This window comes from Vidua macroura, chromosome Z (assembly GCF_024509145.1).
Source record: "Vidua macroura isolate BioBank_ID:100142 chromosome Z, ASM2450914v1, whole genome shotgun sequence".
Taxonomy (NCBI): domain Eukaryota; kingdom Metazoa; phylum Chordata; class Aves; order Passeriformes; family Viduidae; genus Vidua; species Vidua macroura.
The window spans coordinates 38,531,956-38,558,265 of NC_071611.1; the positions used below are offsets into that span (position 1 = coordinate 38,531,956).

Consider the following 26,310-nt stretch of genomic DNA (forward strand, 5'->3'; position numbering starts at 1 on the left):
ACCAACAGGAAGTAAATTTAATTATTCAATATGGAAATAGAACTGTGGCTATTTTCTTCCAACATCATCTAATTCACAGATCTGTGTAATTGTTCTCTTACAATCTGAACCTAAGTGTTTTGTCAGGTTCAATCAGCAAGGAAAAAGACCTTAGATTAAATCTTTATTTCAACATGACTGCCTAAAAGTAGTAAATTTCTATTGTTATTATAGGCCAGATACAACGTATTTTATTAGATGTTGAGTCAAATGGTAGGTAACTCAGAGACCGTGCCATGGCACAACAGGTAACATCAATTAACTCTCCCCTTCCCTTTCATGCCACTTACCAGCGTATCCCTTTCTGAAAAGACTCCAGTGTCTTAGCAGTTTAGAAAAGATATTACAAATAGAATCTCAGCATGTTTGCAAGCACCATTTTTAGACATAAAAATCATACTTCTAGAGTACAGCAAAATGCCTGCTTGTCTTCTGGGGGCTACTTCTAGACACATGTCAGGAGGTTGCTATTTTTCATCTAGATTCCAAAATCTCATTCAGATAAATTTCTAAATTTCTAATAAGCCTTTGATTTATGAAGTCATAGTTTATACTAATGCTTATGACCTGGGAATTGTTCTCAGAATGTATACCAAAGAAATTCTCTTGAGCCTTTTCTAAAGCAAGTTACAATCATTGATAAAACTGATTTAAATCTAAAATTGCCTGGAGTCATTCAAGTTTCCTCTGCAGTTTCTGGGAGACAGGTTTACTTAAGCTGAGTATTCCAGTTACATTCCACTCATATGATCAAACACCTGTTTCATCTTTATCATCTCAGCTTCAAATGGGTATAAATACTTCAAATTTGCTGAAACTGTATGTATAACTGCCACATACCACCAAAAAGCACCCCTGTTCAGTCAAGCCACTGTTTTACTACAATAAAGGAATACAAAACATTACTACTACCTGCCATGTTAGGAAAAAAAAATCTCTAGCATTTTTAGTCAGGCATATCCTTTATTAAGGTTATTCCTAAGAGCTACATAGAGCACTTTGTTTTAACACAATGGAGTACTCCCATTTACTCTGCAACAGTAAAATAACTCACACAACCATAGATCAGCTGACAGTGAGGAGAAATAAACTCTGAAAGGTTTGTTCAGGTTGGTAGGTCTCCAAAACATAGCTTAATTATGAAATCAGAAAGGGCAAATAATTGTGCACTTTTAAGTCTTTGGAGTAGAAGTGCCAAATGTTTAGTTCACATGGGAACAGGCATTCACCTGTTTACATTCAGCTTGTGTAGAATTTTGTATCACAGAGTCCATGCGGGATTTCTACCAGAAGGAATATGCCATAAAATACACCCATGAAAGAATCCAAATCCAAAACAGAGGATGCACAACCAGACTGAACTTAACATTTGTTAATGCATAACATTTTTCAGCCTGCTAGCCAGTTCACTTAATTATTTACATTAAACTTGCTCCGAAATATCTAAACTACTTTATCATTACCACCATTTGGCAAACTTTAGAGAGTAAAGAGCATGAAGTTCTTTCACTTGACTCACCAAGATAAACCACAAACACTTTGATGTTTTTCACTCTTTAAAATAGCTTTACTGTTCTCTACATTTAACCTCTGTCAAAATAAAGAAGTATCTTACAATTCAGAAATATGTAAAAAGTTAAACATGTTTTTAAAAAAAAATATTCCTCCCTTCTATATATTTAAAAAGTCAATAATACTACTAAGCCTTTGTAATTCATTCAGCAACACCCAATAGTTACATGCACTTCTTTGGAAATTAAATTAAAATTACATATGCACTACAATAAGTATTAAAGCTTCTTTTGAAAGTTGTGTAACCAGTGAAATTAAGTCCATCAACAGCAATACAATCCTGGGCTCATCAGAACTTCAAAAAAACAATGCAACCAATATATGATCAATATTTGGAATTGCTATTTAATACAGAAATGGTATTACTACAACTGAAATAAAATCCATTTTTTCCTCTTACCAAAAAGAAGCCTTATGCTCATTTTAAGACTTCTGGTGAACATGTTAGCATAGAATTTCACAAGCATCAGGATAATACAACCTCTATACCAGTATAATGGCAACCTCATTATCAAGCCACCTCTTTTAAATTGTTTGTGTTTTAATGAGCAAAATTTTTAAAATACACCATTGGTGTAGACCAATCCTTGACCTTTAACTGTGCTATTTATTTGACCTCTACATACTCAGTTTCCTTATCTGAAAAAATGGGAATAAATAATACCTATTTCAAGGAATCTGCTAAGGTTTTCAGCAATGGTGGTGAAGTTTCTCACGTCTCCTAGGGATCCTGTTGGTCTTAGCAAACACACTACTGTCAGCAAATGAAACCATTACAGTGCAAGAGAGAGAGAGAGAGGTGTCCACGAACTCCACTTTTCAACAGTTCTACCACTGTTATTGTGAAATGTGTTCATTCGAAAGTTTACTTCAGGATCTTGAGAGACAGAAATTTATGAATAACAACCCACCTAGTGACAATGACTGCAGTTGTCCTCAAATTTACCAAATAATTAGGGTAAGGAATTAAAAGTATATGTGTGTGTCTACGTTTGTCAGCTAGTCCTGTAAGGAAGATCGGCAACTCAGGGTGAAGGCAGGGAGACAAGGGTTAAAAATTACAGCATGTCTCTGTTACTGCAGGAAGGAAGAACAATTTCCTATGTAGCTTCCACAGCTGGTTCCAATTCCATTACTGTTTTGATTACTAATTCTCCCATGCCACCCATAAATTACATTCAAAACATTAATATTTAAGTTCTCTTATAGCAGCACAATTTTATGTAATGTGACATGAGGATAAATTGCTAAGTGACTTTATGCATCTGGAAAGAGGAAAAGATACATTTATATTCTATGGACTTGAGGTCCATGCTTGGTAGAAACACACCTTCCTTCATGCTTCACTCAGGTATATTCTTTTATCTAAAGCTTATGGCAGAAGAAAGCAGTGCATTAGGGCCAGATTATGTACCTCATATTGCTAAAATAGTTGTAATATACAACAACACTGCAATAATTTTCAAAATGTTCAAGGCAAGTACTAAGCACTAGGTTAGAAATGGTAACCAGTGTGAATATCCTGGCTTTATTTGGAATCATAAAGCAAATAACTGTATTAGAAGACAAGCAAATGCTTGTCTTCTAACGCATTTATATGGTATATTTTACTACAGTACCTATGTATGTTGAAATCCCTCCAGCATACTGTATCAAAAATACTGATTTCCATACATGTAATGTAGTCTGAAAATTCCAAATGATTACAATTAAACCTGACAGGACACACAACTAGACAGAAAGGCATTGATTTCTACAGAGCAACCAAACTATAACTGTTCAGTATGGCTCAGCTCTGGGTTATACAGGAAAAGAACAACGACCTCAACACAGCTTTCAGTGGAATGTCACCCATTTAAATCCAACACTTATTATAGTCATTCCTTAAGGAGCCTGAAGTATACGAGTGCAAAGAAGCAATGCTTTCACTTTTTAACCCAGACTAAGATAAAGTTCCATTGTCTTGACAACATGAACATTTTAGCTGTGTGAATAGAAAAAGAACACAAAAAGTCAGTATCATACCTTCCTGAAATGCCTCATTTCAGATTTTTACTAACATTATTTAAGATCTCAGACATCTTTCTTCCTTCCTAACATACAGAAAATGTAGCTTAGAGACAACCTATGATATCTCTTCTTATTCAGTAGGTTTCTTGATCTTCACAAGGAGTTGCTGATGATACTCCATACTATACAAAGAGTTATAGGAAAAATCTTCCTTTTACAATCTAAAGTTTAAGTCTGGATTATATGATTCAAATTAAATTGCTATTACTTGTGTATATAATAAACTTGTTAACCAATCTGAAATGGATTAACAACAATATGCATCTTCAACTTGATCATAAGAGACAGTTACCAATATACTTTAAGTTCATACAAATCTAGTACAAAGATGGCAACTTCAGATATTCAGATGAAACAATACAATTACTTTTTTTGCAAGAGTCAGGAAATAAAAGTACAGTCCATAGATATAAAGAACTCCAGATTCCAGACCACATATCTACTACATATCTACTGGAAAATTTTCAATATGACAATTGCTTTTGTGCTTGTATGTTTTAAATAGGATAAAATGTTCCACCTTGCAGGTGTGCTATGCTGATACTCCAGTAAGTATAGTAGGTCTGTTCATTAAGCCGCTTAGATTACAATAAGACAGGAATCATTAATGCCTATTATTTACAAACAATCATTGAATAGTTTAAGTTGATGGCCTGTAAAGACCATATAGTCCAATGCCCCTGCAACAAACAGGGATATATTCAACTAGATCAGGTGGCACAGACCTCTGTTCAACCTGGACTTAATTTTGTTTTCAGGGTTGGGGCATGTACCATCCCTCTCTGGGTAACCTGTTACAGGCCTCAGCATAAAAAACCGTGTATCTAAGCTAAATCAACCCTCTTTTAGCTCAGTGTCATGACCCCTTGCTCAATAACTACAGACCCTGCTAAAATGTCACCATGTTTCTTGTGGGACTCCTTTAGGTACTGGAAGGCTGCAGTAAGGTATCCTCAGTGTCTTCTCTTCTTCAGGTCCCAATTCCCTCAGCATTTTCATCACATGAGAGGTGCTGCAGACCTTTGAGCATCTTTGTGGCCCTTCCCTGGACTCACTCTGAAAGGCCCCTGACCTTCTTTTTTATGCTGGGAGCCCAGAGCTGGATGCAGTGCTCCAGGTGGGTCTCAGCAGAGCAGAGCAGAGCAGAGCAGAGCAGAGCAGAGCAGAGGAGCAGAATCCCCTCCCTCCCCTGCTGTCCATGGGGCTCTGGATGCAGCCCAGGCTTTTGGGGCTGCAAGCACACATTGCCAGGTCATTTCAGGCTTTTGCTTCCCAAGTTCTTCTCGGCAAGGTTGGTCTCCATGCCTTTGTCCTCCAGGGACGCAAAAGCAAATGAAAAGCCCCCCCACAATAAGGGGGAAAAATAGTAAGCATAATGCTTATGTTACAAGTGCAGTCTTGATGTTGTTGAGAAAACAGATCCATGATATTTTGTGCCTCCTGGCTGACTGATTGGTGAGGTTCCTAGGAAATGCATGATTCCATTAAAATATTTCCATTAAAAAAGCAAGCTCTATCTATAAAAATCCTCTAGCAGATCTTCCCCTGTAATAAGCAAGTCCAACATGCTATTCTATCGAAAAAGAAACTAAAGTACAAAATACGCAAAAAACATGTGCGAGAGAAGCAGAGAACTTATAAACACTTACTGGCTTTTCACAGGAAAAGCTGAAATGGTAGGCAGGAACATATGACCCATAAAGTAATCTGAATCAAATGCAGTCCAAGATTTTTTGCTCATATTTGTTCAAATTCCCCGTTATGGACATATTCCAGATAACTCATAAGGAAGCCAAAACAAGGATTCCCAATTTTGCACAGTTTGCTGCACTTGGGCAGAATTTAACTCCTGTTTCTTCAATTCATTCTGTAAGCCCAAATTCTTCACATTAACCTCATGTTTGACATGCCCCTTGAATGTGTGATCCACTAAATGACATGGTTTAGTTCCGAAATGAATTCTATCTCACGTAACACCTACTGCTGTCCCAGACTTGACTGTTTCCCAAGCCTCTTAAGAATTTACATTTCACCTCTTGGGAGCCACACAAAATGGGCAGTAGATATGCTTCCAAAACAAACTGTTTCACAGTGAGTTTTTTCAATGCCATTGTTCTGTTTACAGAAAAATTGCAAAGTACGGGCCATTTGAAGGCACTTTTTTTAACAGTCTTGCTTTCAGAATTTACCTGGCATTACATATCATACATTTCAGATACTCTGGATCCTCAGGTCACTTAGCTACCAAAACTAACATCCAGTCTGAGATAGCAAAAATGGATCTCTGTGTAGAGAATGATGGCAACCCCTTGTCTTTATGTTCCTCTCATGAGATCTGATAAACCACTACAGACAGGGAAAAACTGCCTTCATTTTATTTAGTGAGTAAAACTAGGGAGTTTAGTATTCACTACATAAATCAATACTTTCAGAAATGACTGTGTGGGACAATCTATTAAAATGAGAAAACATTCTAAAATGCAGAAACCCTAACACTGAGTAAGTTGCTCCTACCTGTGACCCCCTTACTCCTACAATTTCAGTGTAATACAGAATTAAGGAAATGGAAAAAGCAAAAGAATCCTGATTTTAAAACAAAATCATCAATTTGAGACAAACAGGCACAAAAATTCTTAAAACCCACTATAAGTTACTCGTGCATTCTGAAATCCTCACAGTCACTATGATACTGAACAATTCCAGTAGCATGGACCGTAGGTGAGGGAACAAGCTAGAAAGAGTGAGCAAATATATATAAATAGACTTTTGCAGCTGGTTGTGGATATCAAGGACTTACAAGTATCTATTAATACTGACAGGGACTGGGCAGATAGAAATTACGCTATTAAATTTTTGCAAAATAAAGGAAGAGTTCTGGCTAAGACACTGGAATTTTTCGTAAGGTTACGTATTTGCTCCAAATGATATTTACTGTTATAGTGTCCACAAACTTGCACTTAAAGAACTCAAATAACCAATAAGCTATAATATCAACTGCACACAATTTAAACCACCCACCCCAAAGGATGAAAGACCTGAGATGACCTTCTTAGAACTTGCAATTACAACAAGGTATGGTATGTTAAGCCTCATGCTTACACAGTAAGCCCTTCTCACTGTAAAAGTGCCAAGCTGAAAGATTATTGTCAGTATGCCTCCTGCATGCCTTTTTAGCTAGAAGAATAGCATACAGCAAGGTCAAGCAATTCACTATCAGGAGCTGCCATACAGCATTTTCAAAGTGCTTACAAAATCTAAAGCTGGGTTGTTTTCTTTGATGAAACATGAGCTGTTACAGGTTAAAGATAAATGTTATTCATTCAACTTATTTCAAATAGAAACATTCTGCACATTTGGATTCTTATCAGCTCCTGGCCTGCAATACAAACTTCCTAACACAGAAACCCTAAACCTACCAATGATCTTTCTTTAAGATGCTATGTGACTCAATCACTCCTGATTTTCTTTATCTACAAAAACTTCAATATCTACAAGGAGCTTTGAAACAAAAACAAAAGAAGTTCTAGGAAGTTCTAGTTACTGGGAAATTCTCTTGGTCAATTTAGTTCTGAAAATGAGCCAATTACCTTAGTAGCTATGTAATCATATGAGAAAACACAGCATAAAAATAATTTTCAATTTATATATAAATTTGGTTTAAAATGCTCAAAAAATGCATATCACTAATTAATATTCCAAAAAAGAGAACACACATAAAGTGCCAAGGTTGACTCCAGAAAAAAAAAAAAAAAAAAAAATTCTTACTTGGAAAGCAAGTAGATTTGGTAAACACATGACCATCAGAAGCATACATATTATATTTGTTTCCTTATTTTTACCAAATTTTTAATTTATTTTTCTCACAATACTTTGGAAATTTTCAACACTTTAAAGTATTACTCAGAGTAACATGAACCCTTTTTTAGACACCCACCCACAAGATACAGCTAGACAAAAATTTTACCTGTAAAATTTTGGGTAGCTTCTGTGGTATTTTCCCACCCACTCAAACCTGGTTGCAGAGTCCAGAGGATACTCCCTAGAAGTACTAGACAGAGTTGCACCTTCCATTAATTCCTACACTATGAGATGATTCTCAAGAGGTAAACTAATGCAAATTGCATTAAACTACGGAGTTAAACTACAGCTGACAGCTATCGTATTTTTTTACAGGATAGGACCAGTTTTCATAACTATCATGTGAATTGGGCAGATGCTTATTTAAAATAGCCTTATAAATAGCATAGTTGTAACTAATTTAGATCTAGTGACATTCATTTTACTCAAGAGGAATTAAGATTTCTGCTGAAAATGCATTGAATTATTTTACTACTACTCATTCACTGTAAAACAGAATGCAGTTTCTTATTTGGATAACAAGGCTTTGAGAAATCACAGGAACTACTATAAGGCTTTCTTATAAATGCACTGTCTACTCAATGTATCGTAATTGTCTCCCCTAAGAAAAAAATTTATGGACAGCAACTGGACTAAGCCTTACACCATTAATTTAGAGATAATTGAAAGAATCTGCCTTTAATATTGCAGCTGTCCAATGCAAAAACTTTACTACTCACAGGCTTGCACTGTCACAAATACAAACATTTGTTATTTTAAAAATATTTTTTCATGAGTTCCTTTACAGAAAGGAGAAAAATATGAGAGTCACAAGAGACAGGGATACAAGCAGGAATGGGAAAGAGAGGATCAACAGAATGCCTGATCTCTAAAAGGTACCACAGGAAGAGAAATTAATTACGACAGAGCACTGGTCTGAAAAAATAAAAAAAAAAAAAAAGCCCACAACCAACTGGCTGTCCTCACCAAAGAAAATGCTAGATAAGGCAGCATTTAATCATGGAACAGAGAAACAACTCTGAAGGACTCTGAGAAAAGAAATGTAATAAATGCCAAGTTAAAACAAATGAAGTTACTAAAACAAGCAGTTATTGACAGAAAAGAAACCCATGTCAGAATTTTCAAACTATTTTCTATTGAGATGTACTGTGAAGCTTACTCTCACATTGTTATTTCTAGAATTTAAATTTGGATGATGCACTTCTAATGAGTCAAATATTATCACACTCTTACGTGTTACCCAACATTTAAACTTGTGTGCCTGCACACCCATGCATGTCATCCAAATGACACCGCATTTTTTAAACATGAGGTAAAAAACAAAATTTTTTAAACATGTATGAGAAAACCAAAAGTGTTATAAAAGAAAAAGAAACAGTACATGGGGGTTTACAACTTCTCCAGAATTTTAATAGTTTCTACAGAAAAAAATTATGGAGATAAAAACCTATTTCTTTTCAGATGGTCTTAAGTCATCTAAAATAGCACAGAATGCTGATAAAGACCAAGACTTGACACTGTAGACCAAGCAGATGTTGTCCTTAAAATGATTCAGCACTCTGCATCACAATCTTATAAAACAAGCATCTGCAGTTTGTAGACACTGAGAATGATTAAGCTACCTAAATTTTCTTACGAATTTCCATTTCTGACATTTTTGGTACTCAGTGGAAAAGGTAGCCAATGAACTTCAAGAAGGAATGTCACTGAGAAATATCTTTATTCATACATTTAAAACAAGATCAGTTACTTCATGGCATCAGTTTTGCAAGAGACAAACACTGACTATTTGAACTGTAAAAAGTTACAAATCTGGTGGCACTGAAAGCCAGCTGATGCCCAAGATGCCACACATAACCTGATATGCACATCTGCCTTCTTTGCAGAGACCAGCATGTCCAAAACACCCCAAGTAACAGGCTGGTTAGAAAAAGATACCTTTATAAATGAAGATAATGCATGAAACTTTAAAAATTACTGAGCTAAGAAACACACTGCTGCATAAATCCTAAGTAACTTTTCCATCCTCCAGCAAATCTTCCAAAGTTGACAATTCCATTTTTAACACAACAGAAAAAAGAAAAAGGTTATATGTATAACATGATTTATTTTTTTTTGTTTCCCTCTTTAAATTAAAGTATTAAATCCCATGTTTTGCCTGTAGTACATAATAGGAAAAGAACAGCTAATACACAAACTAGTAGTGGAAGACATTAATATAAAATTTGTCCTCATTCATAGGATATTGCAACTCTTAATAAAGGTTATCATCTCTTTCTGACACCTGAACTGCTCTAGAAATATACACCCTACAGTAAGTGATGGGGAAATACCACTATATTTGCAATATTTGTGAAACACTTGACTGAAAAAAACAAGGCAGACTTTCTAACATTTCCATGAAAATAATATTAATTAGAATTCTAGTTTCTGCTTTCATTCTAGATACTTGAATTAATTAACTGAGTAAGAAAACTCTTCAAAGCCAATTTTTTTCCCCAACAGAAGTTTCAGTCATATGCAGAAAAATAAGTTCTATTCCTGATTTCTACAGCTCTTCCAGAATTTATTTCCTGCATTGTCCTGGCTCCAGCCCAGATCGGAATAAGGGGGCATGGACAAGACATTATACTACTCAGTTACACCTCATGTGAGTGCCAGGGGCAGGGAAAAGGGACTCTTCCAAGAGAAGGGCGTTCCTTTTCCAGTCATCAGAAGCCATTCACCTTCGCTTAACTGTCCCAGGTGTGGAGACCATTTTCCACGTGAATCACCCTCTTTGCACACTTCGGTTATTAATATTCTTTATTAATACTGTTACTCTTTGCTTTCATATCCATTGCTGTATCCTGTAAATTGTTTTTATCTAAATCCATGATCTATGCCTTTTGTGTCTCCCACCAGAGGGAGGGAGGGAGCAGCTCATGGTCTTCTTTTTAATGGGAGTACTAAATTGGGGAATACCATTCCCAAATCATGACATGGTTCATACTCATTATTATATGAAAGATGACCTAAGGGGCCTCTGTACTGCAAAAGGTCACTATGACTGACTGAGTTCAACCCTTATTTATGCCCTTGTGTTTCACCACATGAGAATGCTCACTAAAATTAATCCCACACATCCAAATAATCCAAATCAAAAGTCTTTCTTCTTTCTGTATTTGGTTATTTGAATATTTGTTAATCTTAACTTACAATGGTATGTCAAATAAACATTCATGAACAGTACACAAGCTAATGCAATAAAATACTATCCAAGATTCTAAGAATTTAAAAATAATTTTATTAGGCTTTAAAATATAAATAAAAGGAAGGAAATTCAGTGTGATTTTTGTGTAATCTGGATACTGTTAGCATCAAGTATTTGTAGTCCCTGTATACTGCTAAGTGCTCACCTGCAAATAAGAGATGCCACTGCAGCAGTTGTAAAACAATATGTGTGGTAGTCTCATATTCATAAAAATCCAAAGCTGTCTTTTAAACAAACAGCAGACATTCCTACAGTCAACAAAACTGCTCTCCAAGGATTCCACTGGAGTGGTCTGCATTTCCAACAGTTTAACATAAATCATTTGTTCATCAAAAATCCTGTGAAGACTTGTTCTGGAGAGGAAGTGTAACTGCATGTCACTTACACTCTCCCTTCAAATCCAATCCTTTTAAATTATTTATTCATCCCCACCATAAATATTTCAAATACTTGTTATCAACCACTTCATTTTCCTCTTGATTAAAGCAAGAGTACTCTGTACCTGTATTTCTCATTATTCTGTTTAGAGCACAAACAACTTTTCAAAAAGATAACACTCACATACCAAATAAAGAGCAAACCTCTTATCTTCAATTTGTGTTTTCCATAGTGATGCCAAGGCTGAACACAGCATGACCATTGCTGTTAGTTCCATGGTCAAATTTAAAAAGATTTTATATATTTTAACACTGATAGAAACAACATGCTATTTGTGCTTCTTTTTAAAAGTATATAGGAAATTTGTTGCAATGGCCAAAAAATGCATCAAGCATTAGGTAAAAAGGTAGTCACCACTGCGTTTTGACTGTGGTTTTTGTTCTCAAAGAATAACTTAATTTCAGTATCTTCACTTCCAAATATCCCAACTTCTACTGGAAGTAAAAAAGTAATATTCAGGATAGAACGTTCATATACCATTGCATGTACCAATGTTCAGGAGTGTGTTGCATTTATCATTGCATGTACCATTGCAACCACCCATTCTTGTTAAATAATACTGTATCAAAAGTACAGTCTTGTGACTGAGATAAACATGCAGGGTATGTGTTTAGAAAGATTTTTTTTTTCATTAAGGGGTAGGTCACAAAATTGTACAGTCTCAAAGTTATGCATGTCTACTATCCCTCCAAGCACAGTAGAGGACATTAGCTTCCACAAAATCTTGTGGCTATAAAGAAATCAAGGGTCTTGGAGGGATGAGCATAAGGATCCCATGTGTTAACTGTGCAAGGTTTACAGCCACCACATATCTGGCCTTGGGATGAAGAACACCTTGCATCAGTCTTAAACACAGAAATGGTACCAGCAGCTCCTAAAGAAGGCTTTCTACAGGCTACACTAGCTAAAGCTGACCTGGTAAAGGGTCTCTAAAAGAGCTGATAAAAAGTAAAAACAGGACATAAGAAGATCTCTGAACTGCAGTAAAAACTATAATTATGTTCTGTACCACATTTTATTTAAGACTGGTAAAATCACCTCTCTCTAACTTTGAAGCACCTCACAGTCAACAAATATATGCTTCTTAATGTTCTCACAAAATATTTCCGGAAACCAACTCACAGGACCCTAAGTACCTGTCTGTAGGGGAAACATTCTAAAATTTTTCATATTCTGTCATATTACAAATCAATTAAAATCTGTATCATCCACCAAAAAGCATAGTGTGGTATACAGCCGAGAAGGCTTGGCCTTACAAAGTTAAGTTGTGCAGAATCAAGCAATAGAGATCTTGCAAGTACACTCTAGGAACAACTGGTAATCATGAACTCTGGGGCACTTGGTTGAAGAGGTGATGAGCAAATACTCCATGCCTTTTTATCAAGATCAACATTCCATAAGGGAATTACCTTGTTGGCTTCCTCTCCATATGAAGATCTCTGTTTCTTAAGTTGAGTATTTCTTTCTTTACAGCTTCTGTGTGATTTTCTCACATTGGAAGACAGACCAATTATTTTGTTTTCTTCTAATTTTTTCAAAGTTTGCAAATCTGTTTTAACTCATTTTGGATATAATCTTTCTCAATCTTTGCACCACATCAATGATCCTTAGAAAAATGCCACAACTTGTACCATGTTTAATATAAATAAAATGCATTTACCTCATTTTCATTGTTAAGACTTAAGAACATATCATGCACATATATGAAAAAAACATTTACTTCATGTTTATACAGGAATGTAACACACAAGCAAATTGAAAGTAATGGTTAACTGCTACCTATTTTTTTCTCAATAACTAGAAATAGTTGAAAGACAAAGCCTCTCACCCTTAAAACCACACTTTTCTGTCTCTGTTGCATACAAAAATTGTTTTGTTCAGCTTACTCTACTTTTTCCTCTTTAGACAAGATGAAACATGACTGGGTAAATAAAATTCAGCAGTTACACAACAGATAATTCTCAGTCTAAATCTTACAAATCCTTAGGATGACTAAAAATTCCCATAACATTTATTTATTTTTACAACACTACAATTTTTGGTCTGATAGCATAGCCAAATTCTAATTGGAGCAATTACAGTCTACTTAAATTCTCCATCTAAATCAGCAGGAAACCGCTTCCTTGCATTCTGAACAAGTATTAGTGGTATGTCCTGTTAAACTTCTGAAAAAAAAAAATTAAACATCTCTAAATAATTCCAAAACCTGAAATATAGCTATGCTATCATTTTGGGAACAGGTCAAATCAGAGTACAGCCTTGGGCCTCTTCACAGCCCAAGGCTGTACTTGTTTCAGGGACATAATTACAACATGATTAGTATCCCTTTGGTGCTGCAGGGAGAAACCGTTCTCTGTTCCAAAGGAGAATGAACTGTTACTCACCTCCAAACAGAAGGTAAATCCTTGCAAATACATCTGGAAAATTCTTTAACAATCCCCTTTACCTGTTGCCTCAAGCCAGAAAAAGTGTCACAAGATGCTAAAACTACATTACGTTTTGTTAAAGATCTCAGCACATTTTCTAATGACATGTAGAAGAGAACATTGACAAATACACGCTCTCTGACTAAAGTCTTGTAACACGTGTAATCCACTCCCTGGAAAAATGTTTATGTCCTAAATTTAAATCTGTCTACCTACCAATCCTGACACAGTCGCTCTTGCTAGTCTTTGTCCGTCTTCAGACAGGTTTTGAGCGCATAGATATCAGACAGATTTCCAGTGCATTTTGCCAGGGAAAAAAAGCTAGCCAAGCCTCTACTGTATTTCCCAATCCAAAATTTACCACATGCAATATTGCCCTCATTATCCATTTGCGCTCTTGCAAAATGAGCTGGTTTATCTTTTAAAGCTTTTCCTGACATTTCATAGAAAGGTTTAGCTCGACCTTGAAAAACTCCACATTACAGAAGATGCTCTGCTTCTTCCCTCCTCCTCTCAGCTTACAACCATGTGAAAAATGGACACTTGACAATCCCACCAGGTTTTTACACCATTAGAAGAAAAGGCACTACAGAAAACAAGTGCTGATCACAACTCAAAAAGCCAGCTTTCATTTTCCTCACTCCTCAAATTAATGCAAGCCTTTTATATAAAACAGGATATTAAACCAAGAGGAAATTATCAGAGGGAATTAATACCACGTCTACCTATAATCCTTAAAATGTACTTGATAGAGCACTATTCCTTACACTACTACAAAACAAGTATTGTAATGCATTTGGATAAATACTCACAAGCATATTGTGGTTTGTTAAGTATCATCACTTTTGACACACATGGAAGTGAATGATATTAAATTAGCAAGCCATTTAATCTAAATATTTATTTGTTAAATATAACTAATCATCAATATGAACACAGATTAAACAAACACAGAAAAATCCTTTAGAACAGCACCACAAAGACTAGCGTATATCAAAAGAACTTATATCAATTTGGGGAAAAAAATACCTCAAGTCAGAATTCACACATTTAATACAATATCTAAGGCTCTGTTAAAAAGTTGTGTTTTGTCTGCATTTATGCAAATTACAAAAATGCATAATACTCAAAAAATACCAATGCCAATTCAAAACACTGAGCAATGCATAAAAACACCAAGAAGGTATGAAAAATTCCCATCAAAGAAAAAAATCACCAGCTACTCCTTCCATCTTAATGCTTATCCAGTAAAACAATCTGTGTAAGCTGGACAGTCCTGGGCCAACCCTGGACTCAAAAGTTGTCTGCCTCATAGCAAGCCCAATCGGACAAATGTCTCTACTGACAGTCTGTCATAAGAAAGCAAAAACAACTGAACAAGCAATAGCAAAAAAAAAAAAAAAAAACCAAAAAAAAAAAAAAAAAACCAAGCAAACAAAAAAAAAACACATCTAAAGTCAGGCTTGAGCGATAGTGGGAAAATGTCAGGGTAAACACAGTATTTCAGTGTATTTTATCTGTTATATAAAATTCAGAAGACTTCAGATTACAAATCATATACTGCAACACCTAGAACTACTAAAGAAAAATTTGATTCCTTCAGGATCAAAACCACAGATAATTTTGTTTTCAATAAATTATTTCAGCAGCAAAATATGATAATAAAAGAGAGGGTCTCACACTACATCTGGGAAAAAATATTCAACTTTCAGTTTCTCTTGTCTCAGTTCTGCACCCATGCATATCAACCACAGGCTATGTACAAGCAAAAGAAAGGAATCACAGAGTTCTCGTAACTGCAAAACCTTCCTTCCTTGGGGCTCACAAGATCATACTGTGATCACCAATCGATCAACAGGAAACCAGGAAAGCACAGCTGCTTCCTGTTCCCTTCACAGGAAAGAAAATAACTGAGTTCATGAGCAGCAGTAAGGGAAGGCTCTAGACCCCAAAGGCCTCTGGCATTCACACTGACACAAAATCTCCCCAGTTATAAATTAACTGTTTAGACTGAAAACCCACAAGTCTCATATTTCTGCTGCTCTGCTTATTCTCAACCTAATCTATTCTAGACTGTTTTGTAACTATTGTCTTAAGTTCAGACAAACTTAAATCACATGAGACTGTAAGTTATCTTTCTGTCTGAAACTTTTCATTAGGGTCTTTTAACTCTGTTCGCCAGTAAATTCACTTCATCAAACCAGTTGTAGCATTATTCAAATATGCATGAATAAAAAATAAATACCAGTATCTTGTTAGAAATTGAAACAGCTGATCAGCACAGTGACTACTGATAAAGACAGGCTAAAGTAAAGTCAGCTGTTTCTGCAAATTGTTTTGCCTTTGGAGAAGTTGGCAGCAAAGAAACAGTGATTTTAATATAATGTGACCCATAGCAATTGAAACCTACTGAGTCTAATGATGCCCTCAGGAACAGAGATTGACTCCACAGTGCCCTAACAGCTAGAAGTTAAGGGAATTCCTAACACAGATCAACGGTGAGTAAACTTAGGGTTTATGTTATTCTCAAGGAAAATTCCAGATTTATCCCTTCATGGTTCCCTGAAACAGAACAACTCATCTGAGGGGTACAGATACAATCACAAGAGATATGGGACTAAAATGTACAATTTGATAATTATAGAAATCATAGGCAAATCATAGTGAATCAGACAAAGTGATATAAACACCTAAGACACCAAAATTTCCCATCACTTATACAAAAAACAAAAGAGAAAACTTTGTCATCACATAAGTTTAGGCTCATTTAAAAATTAGTTTTGTCATGGCTTGAGAAGTTCCTCTCAAGCATTTAAAACGAGTTCTCTAAACTTTAAAATGTAAGTTCAAAACATGCAAGGTAAGAGATGTTATAGAAGAAGAAAAAACAAACTGAATCCCCAGTAAAAAAAAAAGAAAAGTCAAAAGGAAAGTCTTGGGACACCTGGAAATTCAGTTTTTTTTAGTTTGGTTTACATTTGTGTAACAGGACATAGAGGTCTTTTTCTTTTACCAGACGGTTCAATACAGCAATAAGTGAGGCTATTCTCAAGGACTTCTATCATTGTTGTTACACTTGGAAACCATCACACAAAACCCAATGCCACAAAATATTCCATCCAGGCAGTTTTGAAAAACAAACACCAAACCATTCATCTTTTCACAGAATCATCAAATAATCAAGGTTGGAAGAGACCTTAAAGATCATCTGGTCCAATCCAGCACTACCACTGTAACCCTTAAACCACTAAGCCACACCAGCCAGTACTAGATCCAGATGCCTAAATAGAGGAAGGCTGGTTAACTAAACATCTGTGATACCAAAGTTAGGCTGTTAGAGGGTCTCTTGATTTCAACATTGATAGAAAATTCTGTATTCTTAACAACAAACAGGTCTGGCACTTATTTAGAAAAAAAAAAAAAAATAAACACAAATAAACAAAAATAACCAACCAAGCAACTAGCCTGCAGCTACCAGATTTAATTTCCTAAAAACAGTTTTGGTACAATTGTTCTCCCTAGATTCAAGCCCATCTCTGCCTCCTCTTTCTTGTACAATATTCAACATATGCTTTGGGAAATAAACCATTTAAAACAGCCACACTAAATATTTATTTATCTCGTTCTTTCATAACATGGAAACAAAAAAATAAATACACACTAATTGATGGGTTGAATTACCCTTGAGACTCACATGGGTATTTCTGTTTTAAATCCTGATATTTTTAAATAAAAATAATTATTTGCATTTGATGAATTATCATTAGAGAAACAGAAAAACTGCAAGAAAAACAGAAAACCTGCATGTGAATAAGTCATACATCACCTGGGAATTCTATCAAAAAGGAATGGCCCACATACAAATCAGAGCCCACTCAAACTATTAAAACATTAAAGAGAAACAAACTACTTACACTATCTTCCTCCTCTGTATCATCATTGTCATTGTCATCATCACTATCTTTGAACCCAGGGGGAAGTGGTGGCCCAATGAATTCTTCATCATCGTCATCATCATCATCAGTATTCTCAGCTGGACCTTTAGCAGAAGTCTGGGATTGCATAGAAGGACCACTTAACGCCTCATTTGAGTTGTCCCCACTTTCACTACATGCTGCCTCTCTGCAAGGAAAATTTAAAACATTACTATTTGAAGAACATTGTCACTTCCACTGTAATTTTCAGCTAAAAGATGTTGAGCACTATTGCAAATCAACAGACACCAAAATTAGCAGCAAAACGCACACTAACTTTCATTAACAGAGTGTAGGCCCACCATCATCTTTTGAAACACTCTCAAGTGTTTCAAAAGTTACATTAAATTACCATTCTGCTATTGCCCAAATTGGTTGTGCAAACACATCATTTTGGCATATGGAAATTTCTGAAGAACTGAGTTGCTGTGTCTATGTTCGTGCAGTTTATTTAAAATACCCACACTCCCTCTGCTGGCAGCTCGAACGGGCAGTAGGTCTATTAAGAGAGAGAAGCTCAATGTTCAAGGCTTCATTAGGGAGCTTATATTTTCAGAATTTTTAAATGAGCAGGCTGAAAAAAACAGTCTTCTTTTCCTGTTTCTTTGTTAAACAATAGTGGTATTGTTTTGTTTGGGTTTTTTTTTAAGTTTAGGTTATCATTTTAAGACTATAATAAAAATCACAAAAGTTTAGGAACATAACGAAAGAATAAGAAAATTGGTTCTGCCCTATGTAAGTGTGACAGAGAATGTTGCCCTGCTTTGCCTCCAGAACCAGTTGTACAAGCAGGTACTAAGTTGCATGGGAAAAAAGTTTTGTTGGATAAGCAATTGAAACTGCGTTTCAGGAAGAAAAGAGAATAAACTAAAGCCAACATGACTTAAGTCCTCAGATGTTAAGAGTGAAGAGCAGGGTTTGTATGCCTGATAGCTTGTCTAATTTAAAGACCTAGATCAGAATATGACTGCCTAACAAATCCAACAAAAATATAGCTTCTTTTACTCTACAATAATGGGGCAGTCAATATCCTTTTACCAAAGGGAAGGTTTTCTAGCATGTGAGGCACAGATTAGGATCTTCAAAGTTCTTCAAGTAAGCTAACCTCAAAACTAACTTCATAATACTATATGCAAAAGAGTTGCATTTTGAAAGTTGATATGCATTCCTACACTAGCAAACTCATCTTTTCCCCTAAGAGGAACGGCAGATTTGTCTTTACAAACAACCTGTGGATATGCTGGTAGATAAAACTAGCACTGAGAGACAAAAGAAACAATGGGAAGGATTGCACTGATTGATGAATTGAAAAAGATATTTGCTTTTACAAATAAGCTTTAGGGTGACTGATAAATGAAATTAGACATTAAAAGATGAAAGAAACAATGGGAAAAAAAAAAACTAAATTCCATAAGAATTAAAAATTGGAAGGGAGGGTTAGACATTAGAGGGAAGTCTCTGATATCAGGTGTATTGGGAAGTCAGTATCTCAGCCAATGGGGAAAGAGAGAAGGGAAATGTGGCTGGGAAATTAGGATAAAAAGGAGGCTGCATCCTCCAAAAATTGGAGAGACCCCAGGGGAATGCCCCATGGCCTCTTCCTTTATTCAGATAAAGTAAAAGGTCTCCTCTGTCTCCTTTTTGGACATAAAGCTCTGATGTTTGTGGATTAATTTTCTTAACAGTTAAGGCCCCAGTCTTAGCTCTTCCAGACTCAGAAAAGAATTTGAACTGTATGTGGATGTTAAACAGGATAATGCTAAAGGAATTTTGGTGCAAGAGCATGGAGGAACAAGGTGGCCTGTTGCTCATTTTTCAGAATTGTTAGACCTGGTGGCCAGAGGCTGGTCCCGTTGTCTGCAGAACTGTTCAGCCACAGCCCTCATGGTGGCTGAGGCCAAAAGCTGACAAGGGGAGGGTGTCTGGTTGTTGAAGTTTCACTTCAACAGATTAAAGCTTTGTTAACTGAAAGAGCCTCTAAGTGGATGACCAGCACTCGGTTATTACAGTATGAATCTTGTTTAATGGAACAGGATGATTTAGAATTTATAAGTGGGGAAGGGTTCAACCCAGCCTCCTGTTTGACCGGCCCTGGAGAGGGGCCAGGAAGAAACCAATGACTGTATTCAGATGATCGATCTCCAAACACGTATAGGGAAGATTTGCAAGACACTTCCTGGCCTTGGTGAGAATATGTGTTTATTGATGGGTCTTCAAGGGAGATAGAACGGAAAGGATTTACAGGATACTCTATCGTGAATGCAAAGCAATTAAAGGAAGGGGGGAGGTTACCGCCCACCCGGTCAGCTCAGCAGCTCAGACAGCGGAACTATATGCCCTCGTGAGAGCCTGTGAGTTATACCGGGACAAGACAGTGAATGTTTTTACTGATTCTAAATATGCATATGGGGTGATACATGCATTTGGGAAACTGTGGGAAGAAAGAGGTTTATTAATCTGCAGGGGAAAGATGTTAGCTCATGAGAGCTTAATCTCTTGCCTATTGGAGGTGGTGAACTTACCAAAAAAGTTAGCAATAATAGACATCAAGTCAGGGTGCTCAGAGGAGGTAATAGGAAACCAACTGGCTAATGAAGAAGCTTGGAAAACTGCATTGTAGCCAAAAATCTCTACGATCCTCCCTTTGCTCCCAGTAACTGCACCACTGCCAGAGAAAATGTCTTTTCCACCAGAGGAACTTGAGATAATTAAAAAGAGTGGAGCAGAGAAAAGAGGGGATAATTGGTTTACAAGGGATGGTAAGCAGTGGATACCAAAAGCTCTGGCCTTACAGTTGTTAAAACAACTTCATGAAGGGAGTCATTGGGGCTCCCGAGGACTGGCAGAAGCCTTCCTCAAAACATGCTGCTTTTTATGTGGGTCTCTTTACTCTGGCTAAGGGAGCTATTGAGAGTTGTTTGATTTGTGCTAAAACTAGTAACAGAGTTAGAAAGAAATGTGCCCGGGAAGGGAGGTCTTGGGCTGTATGCCCCTTCCAGAGATGCCATGTGGATTTTACTCTGATGTTTGTGGATTAATTTTCCTAACACCCCAAAAGCCAAACTATTTAATTAGTTTTGGAATGAAACCAAATAGAAACTGTGGCAGTGATAAGGACATATACAACATAATGATTCAAGAAGGCCATTCCAATCCTTGAGTCCCAAATTTTCAGATCTTTATACAGACATCCAAGAACAGTATATACATTTCTTCCTAATTTCCTTTATAATTCTCTCATTTGCTGGAACGGAAATTGATCAAATCAAACATTTCAGTATTCTGAGGGGCAGTACAGGCATTCTGCATGTGACATGGCCAGAGCTGCAGTGCAATTTTCCACCACACTCCAAGCACAGCAGGGAAAGCCAAATACTCCAGCAACAGCTACAGGTATCCTCTGTCCTGACTGGGATAAAGTCAAACATAAGAACACACCAATGCAGCCAGACTAAATGCCCATCTACCTTTCTGACAGCAGCTGGGAGTGGTGCTGACAGAAAGGACAAAGCAAGTGGTGTTTCCCTCAACTTCTAGTCTTACAATCTTAGTCTACCTGGGGCTGTAAAGAAATAAGAACCATTTTGCTAGCCCCTTTCCCAGGATTCAGAAAAGTGTAAGGAATTTTTTTTTGCTTTCCCTCATTACCTCAACAAGTAAAACAAGCTCTAAGAGGCGGGAAAAAAAAAAGCTGTAATAGAGCATGGGTGGCACACTGAAAAGAGCAGTAACAAAAAACATTCTGAGAGTTGTGCAAGTATGTGGGCATATCCCCACCATGTGTTCATTTTCTGCATACCACCCAATTTTCTCAGGTTTTTCCTTTACATATACTAACAGATTCTTTCATTTCACAAGGTGTAATTATATTTATGCATAAATTATGTACCATAGTTGTAAACTTTTCTCTACAGCAAAATAGCTCAAGAAAAAAAATAATCATTACGCATATTCCACATCATTTTGGAATGACTTTTTTAACATCTGAAAAATTAGTATAAGGGCTACTCTGATAATTTTAAAAAGCTACGATAATTTTAAAAATTTAAAATTCAATAAAGTGTTGCCATTATCAGATAATAAAAGTTGCTATGCATACTAGATCAATATTCAGTGAGTAAAATCTTTGTTATAAAAAGAACTAGAAAATCCTGTATTTCAGACTAAAACTGGCAGCTGCAGGATTGTTCCTCTGAATTAAGACTGAGTCACAACAGTATGTCTTTCTAGTTTCATGGTTTAACATTTAAGAACTAAGCTACGTATCCTTTTTACATGGCAATATAAAACTTTCAGGAGAGCTTTTCATGTTAAGCCCTTCCTTCTTAATGTGTAGTAAAAAACAAAAAGAAAAACAAAGAAAATTTACTATGAACAGAACTCTGATAAGTTACCAGAGCCTACCTAATAACTCAGCATACTGAAATGTATTTGTTATCTTCCTTTATATTAAGTCCCTGGAGGTCTCTCTTGTCAAGTCAATTAGAAGAACGAGATAATTCTGGAAAGCCTCTATATTGCCTGACCCCTCTCCACTTTATAACTTGTTTGAATTGCTTATGTATGTTGAAGTCACCCATTTGCAATACACAACCATGTTATATTTAAATTCTTGTCATCCATCATGATGTCATCAAATGGGTATATAAGACCATCAGAAGCAAACGGAAGTACAAAATATTCTTCCTTGAGCACAAGACAAAAAAAGGATACACAAAGTAGTAGTATATTGTGCAATCAAGTATTTTAGTGAGAGTGCTCAGGTTTTCCAAAGACCAAATGGCAAAACCAAAATTTTCTAATAAAAATTTGTTCAGTCTGAAACTCTACAAGTTTGTCTATAATAACCTACCACATATCAGCCCATCATATGCATATATAGAGGTCTACTAGAGTCTTGTATGGGTTGTTAAACTTCCATAGATACAGGAACCTAAAAATGTACAACACATTCATGTCTGTCAGCCCTGCCACATAATGGAGTTATGTGGTCCCCATTGCCCTCATCTACTTTTGATTTCCCAGAATTTAAACTCCAAAATCCATAGCATATATTGCTTGTCAGTAATAGACAAAAGTTTAAGAATAAACTTCAAACTGAAGTAAAAATAAAAGCTTTCTCTGCCTCACCATTACTCAATAAAATCTGCACACAGAGGCTGTCCACCTGCTTTGCCTTCTTTTTCATCAGGCGTGAACAAGAATATTCTGTACACAGGTGGGTACAATAGCTGCTAATAAAGTCATCACATGTTGCCACTGTATTTGCCCTAATATTTTCGAAAAATACATGGATAACAGCATTATTCTTATTTTTTAAAAAGTACGCAGAACACGATCAAGGAGGAAGCAGCAAAATTGCCTATTGAATATACATAATATCAGTATTTGCAAATATTGACGTATCTTTAAGAAAGATTTTTTTTTAAGTTTAAATTCAGTATTCCCATTGAAATGCTTAAGATAACAAGACATATTCACACAAGCTAAATGATACTCATGTTATCAAAACAAGCCAACACCCTCCTCAGATAAGAAAGGTGCTGCATGGAATCTCTCATCATATCTAAGTACCTTTCAGTTAATGTAGACCCAGGTTCTGTTGCACTGGATGCTGAAACTGATGAAGCAGTGCATGGAATTCTAAACTCCTTTTCAGTCTGGTTTTCCTTTTCTCTTTCACGGGCCTCTGAATAGGGAGATCACAAAAATAACAAATAAACAAGCCTTTTACAAATACTAAAACTACTGGCTTGCTAATGAGACTAAGACAGCTTTTTTCCTTTTCAGACCTAGATTAAGTACTTAAAAAGGTAACAGCAATTAAAGGATTTATGATACTCTTTAATATATATTAAATTTCCATTGCTACTGCAATGATCACTCAACAAAAAATCAAAAGGACAACGTAAACACCTCCCAGTTGTTCACTGGTACCTGACATCAAACGTAAGTTGATCATACAAGGATGCTGATATTTCAATTATTTTCAACATTATACTAAAACAGTATGATCACTTTACAGAAATGTTGATGTTTTCATAGCACATGGAACTAAATTAGTGCAGTTAAAGTATACACATGTGTAAATAGGTGAATTTTAAATAATTTAAGCACACAAAGTGCTGCTTATATTAGCAGTTCTTAATTAACTCACTGAAAAAGAATCCTTATGAAACACTGCAATAAAATCAAAGCAAACAAAACCTTCCATCTCATATTAAATAACAAACATTGTGTTCTATTTTGCTCTCTGTTAGATAAATAAAAAAGACAAACATTTTTTCAGCAAAGCTAGGAAACACTTCCCACTGAAGAGAAATACAAATAGCTGCAAGATATAGAACCAGGAAACATATTTTGATCTCAGCTCCACAAATCAGGTAGTGGGGGAGACACATCCAAGTTATCACAGTGATTCCAATAAGCTAAAAAGCAGAAATGTATCTCAAAAAATCTGAAAATAAGAGCTCACATTAAGCCACCCCCACAACACATACGTATTCTTGATTGCTATAGTCTCAATACTAAAATTTGTTTCTAAGTTAAACAGCTGAATTACATACAAGGCTCTGTGATTTTTGTCAAAATTATCAATTTTATAAACAACAAAATGCTGTGCGTTTCTTTTATGAGTATAAGCCTAGAAACCTGGGGGTGGACTGGGACATGGACTGCTGCAAGGTAAGGGAGAGGACATACTCAAGATGTAGGTCAAGATATCTTGACTTAAAAACATTGTATTTTTGCAATCACTTACTGAATTTCCCTACTAAACAAAAATATTACGTAAATAAATAGTTCCTCATAAGGAAAGGTAGCTCAACCTGAACAAGTATCAAACATAAAAAAGCTTCCAACATGGATATACATACATTGCTGTGTTTAGATTCAGCCAATGCAAAAAAAAAAAAAAAAAAAAAAAAAGAAGGGGAAGGAAAAAGCATTAATAACTCAGTTGGCAAAGAGTTTTGTAGAACATGCATGACTGTCCTCAGAGACCTTGTTTGAGCTGATGTTCACCTGATTACAGGCAGAAAATTATACAATTTTCCCCATCTCTCACAAAGCAGTACCCTCAAAAAGTGCCCACTCCCAGCTCAGCAGAAGGCAGCAACACATTTGTGGGCTGCTATACAATCTGCTCCTTGGTCTAAGACACGCATTTTTTCTTCGCTACTCTGCTGCCTCATTTCTGCTGTCTCTAGATTAAAGCTGTCTGTACCAATTTCTCTTCCAAAATAAATACACAGCTAAGTAGAAGAAGAAAGTAAAGAGTTTCTGTATTCTTCCTGTATCTGCAAGCTATGCATAACAGAAGCTTTGGACATGCACACTGCTCTAACACCCTCAGACAACATCAGCAAATTAATTACTGTTCATCGAAGCCCAAGCTGTTCAGGGCTGCCTTCCTCGAACAAAACTGCGTTCCTGTTTTATTTTCTACACAACCAATCAGAGACACTTCAATTACCTCCCCGAGGGAGCACAATAAAAGATGTTTTAAAATGCAAGACCCAACTACGCTCGCACTTCTTACCCAAGACTTTCCTGCTCCTCTCCACTGCAGTTCTTCGCGTTTGCTCAAACATGGCTTCGAGGTCGAAAGTCCGAGCCTTCTTCCCTGGAAATGAAGCAAACGGACACTGGAACACAAGCCCACTTGGGGGTGACAGGCACTACGGCTTCGTCCTCTCCGCCAGCCAGCCCCCGGCCCTCCCGGCCGCATCGCCACGCACCGAAGCCGGAGAAGCCCATGGTGGCCGCCAGCTCCGGGTCGGGTGTCCCCAGAATCTCTGCATCTGCAATGAGAGGGGAGAAGAAACCACGGAGGTGAGCGGGGGCCGCGACTGAGCTGGGTCCGCCTCAGCCCCGGCGCGCCCGTCCCTCACCGCCCTCGGCCGCTGGCTCCATGCTACGCCTGCCCCGGATCCACAACAGGCGCTGGCAGGAAGCGGCTGGGCGGGGACAGCTGAGCTTCCTTTCGAGCGGAGAAACGCAACAGCATCCGGGAGTCGGAATTCGTGCTCGTCGCAACACCGCATGAGACCAAACCACGTTTCTGTGCGTGTTGTGCAGCAGATGCTCCTTAAGCTCTACCAGGCTTGGTGCTGAGAGGAATGGCAGATTTGTCTTTACAAACAACCTGTGGATCTGCGTAGATGAAACTAGCACTGAGAGATAAACAATGGGAAGGATTCCACTGATTGATGAATCGAAAAAGATATTTGATTTTACAAATAAGCTTTAGGGTTGCTGATAAATGAAATTGGACATTGAAAGATGAAAGAAACAATGGGGGGGAAAAATTCCATAAGAATTAAAAATTAGAAGGGAGGGATAGACATTAGAGGGAAGTCTCTGATATCAGGTGTATCGGGAAGTCAGTATCTCAGCCAATGGGGAAAGAGAGAAGGGAAATGCGGCCGGGAAATTAGGATAAAAAGGAGGCTGTGTCCTCCAAAAATTGGAGAGACCCCAGGGGAATGCCCCATGGCCTCTCCCTTTATTTGAATAAAGGTCTCCTCTGTCTCCTTTTTGGACATAAAGCTCTGATGTTTGTAAATAAATTTCCCTGACAGTGCCCTGACAAATTCCCTGTGAAGCCTCTTCCAGGGACTGACCACCCTCTCAGAGGGTGAGGATGTCCAACCTGAATTTCCCTTGGCAGAGCTTCATT

General features: G+C 36.8%; 1 protein-coding gene across 1 annotated transcript in view; it reads right to left on the reverse strand.

Annotated features, from left to right (window-relative positions):
- The window catches only part of WDR70 (WD repeat domain 70), a 136,990-nt gene extending 111,364 nt beyond the window's left edge, over positions 1-25,626 (reverse strand). The window contains exons 1-5 of the mRNA XM_054003062.1: positions 25,523-25,626; positions 25,370-25,432; positions 25,171-25,254; positions 23,205-23,319; positions 17,571-17,778 (exon numbers count right to left, since the gene is read on the reverse strand). Of these exons, the coding sequence (XP_053859037.1) occupies positions 17,571-17,778; positions 23,205-23,319; positions 25,171-25,254; positions 25,370-25,432; positions 25,523-25,544 (492 nt within the window). The 5' untranslated portion in view covers positions 25,545-25,626. The remainder of the gene's footprint in view (positions 1-17,570; positions 17,779-23,204; positions 23,320-25,170; positions 25,255-25,369; positions 25,433-25,522) is intronic.
- Between the last annotated feature and the right edge of the window lie 684 nt (positions 25,627-26,310).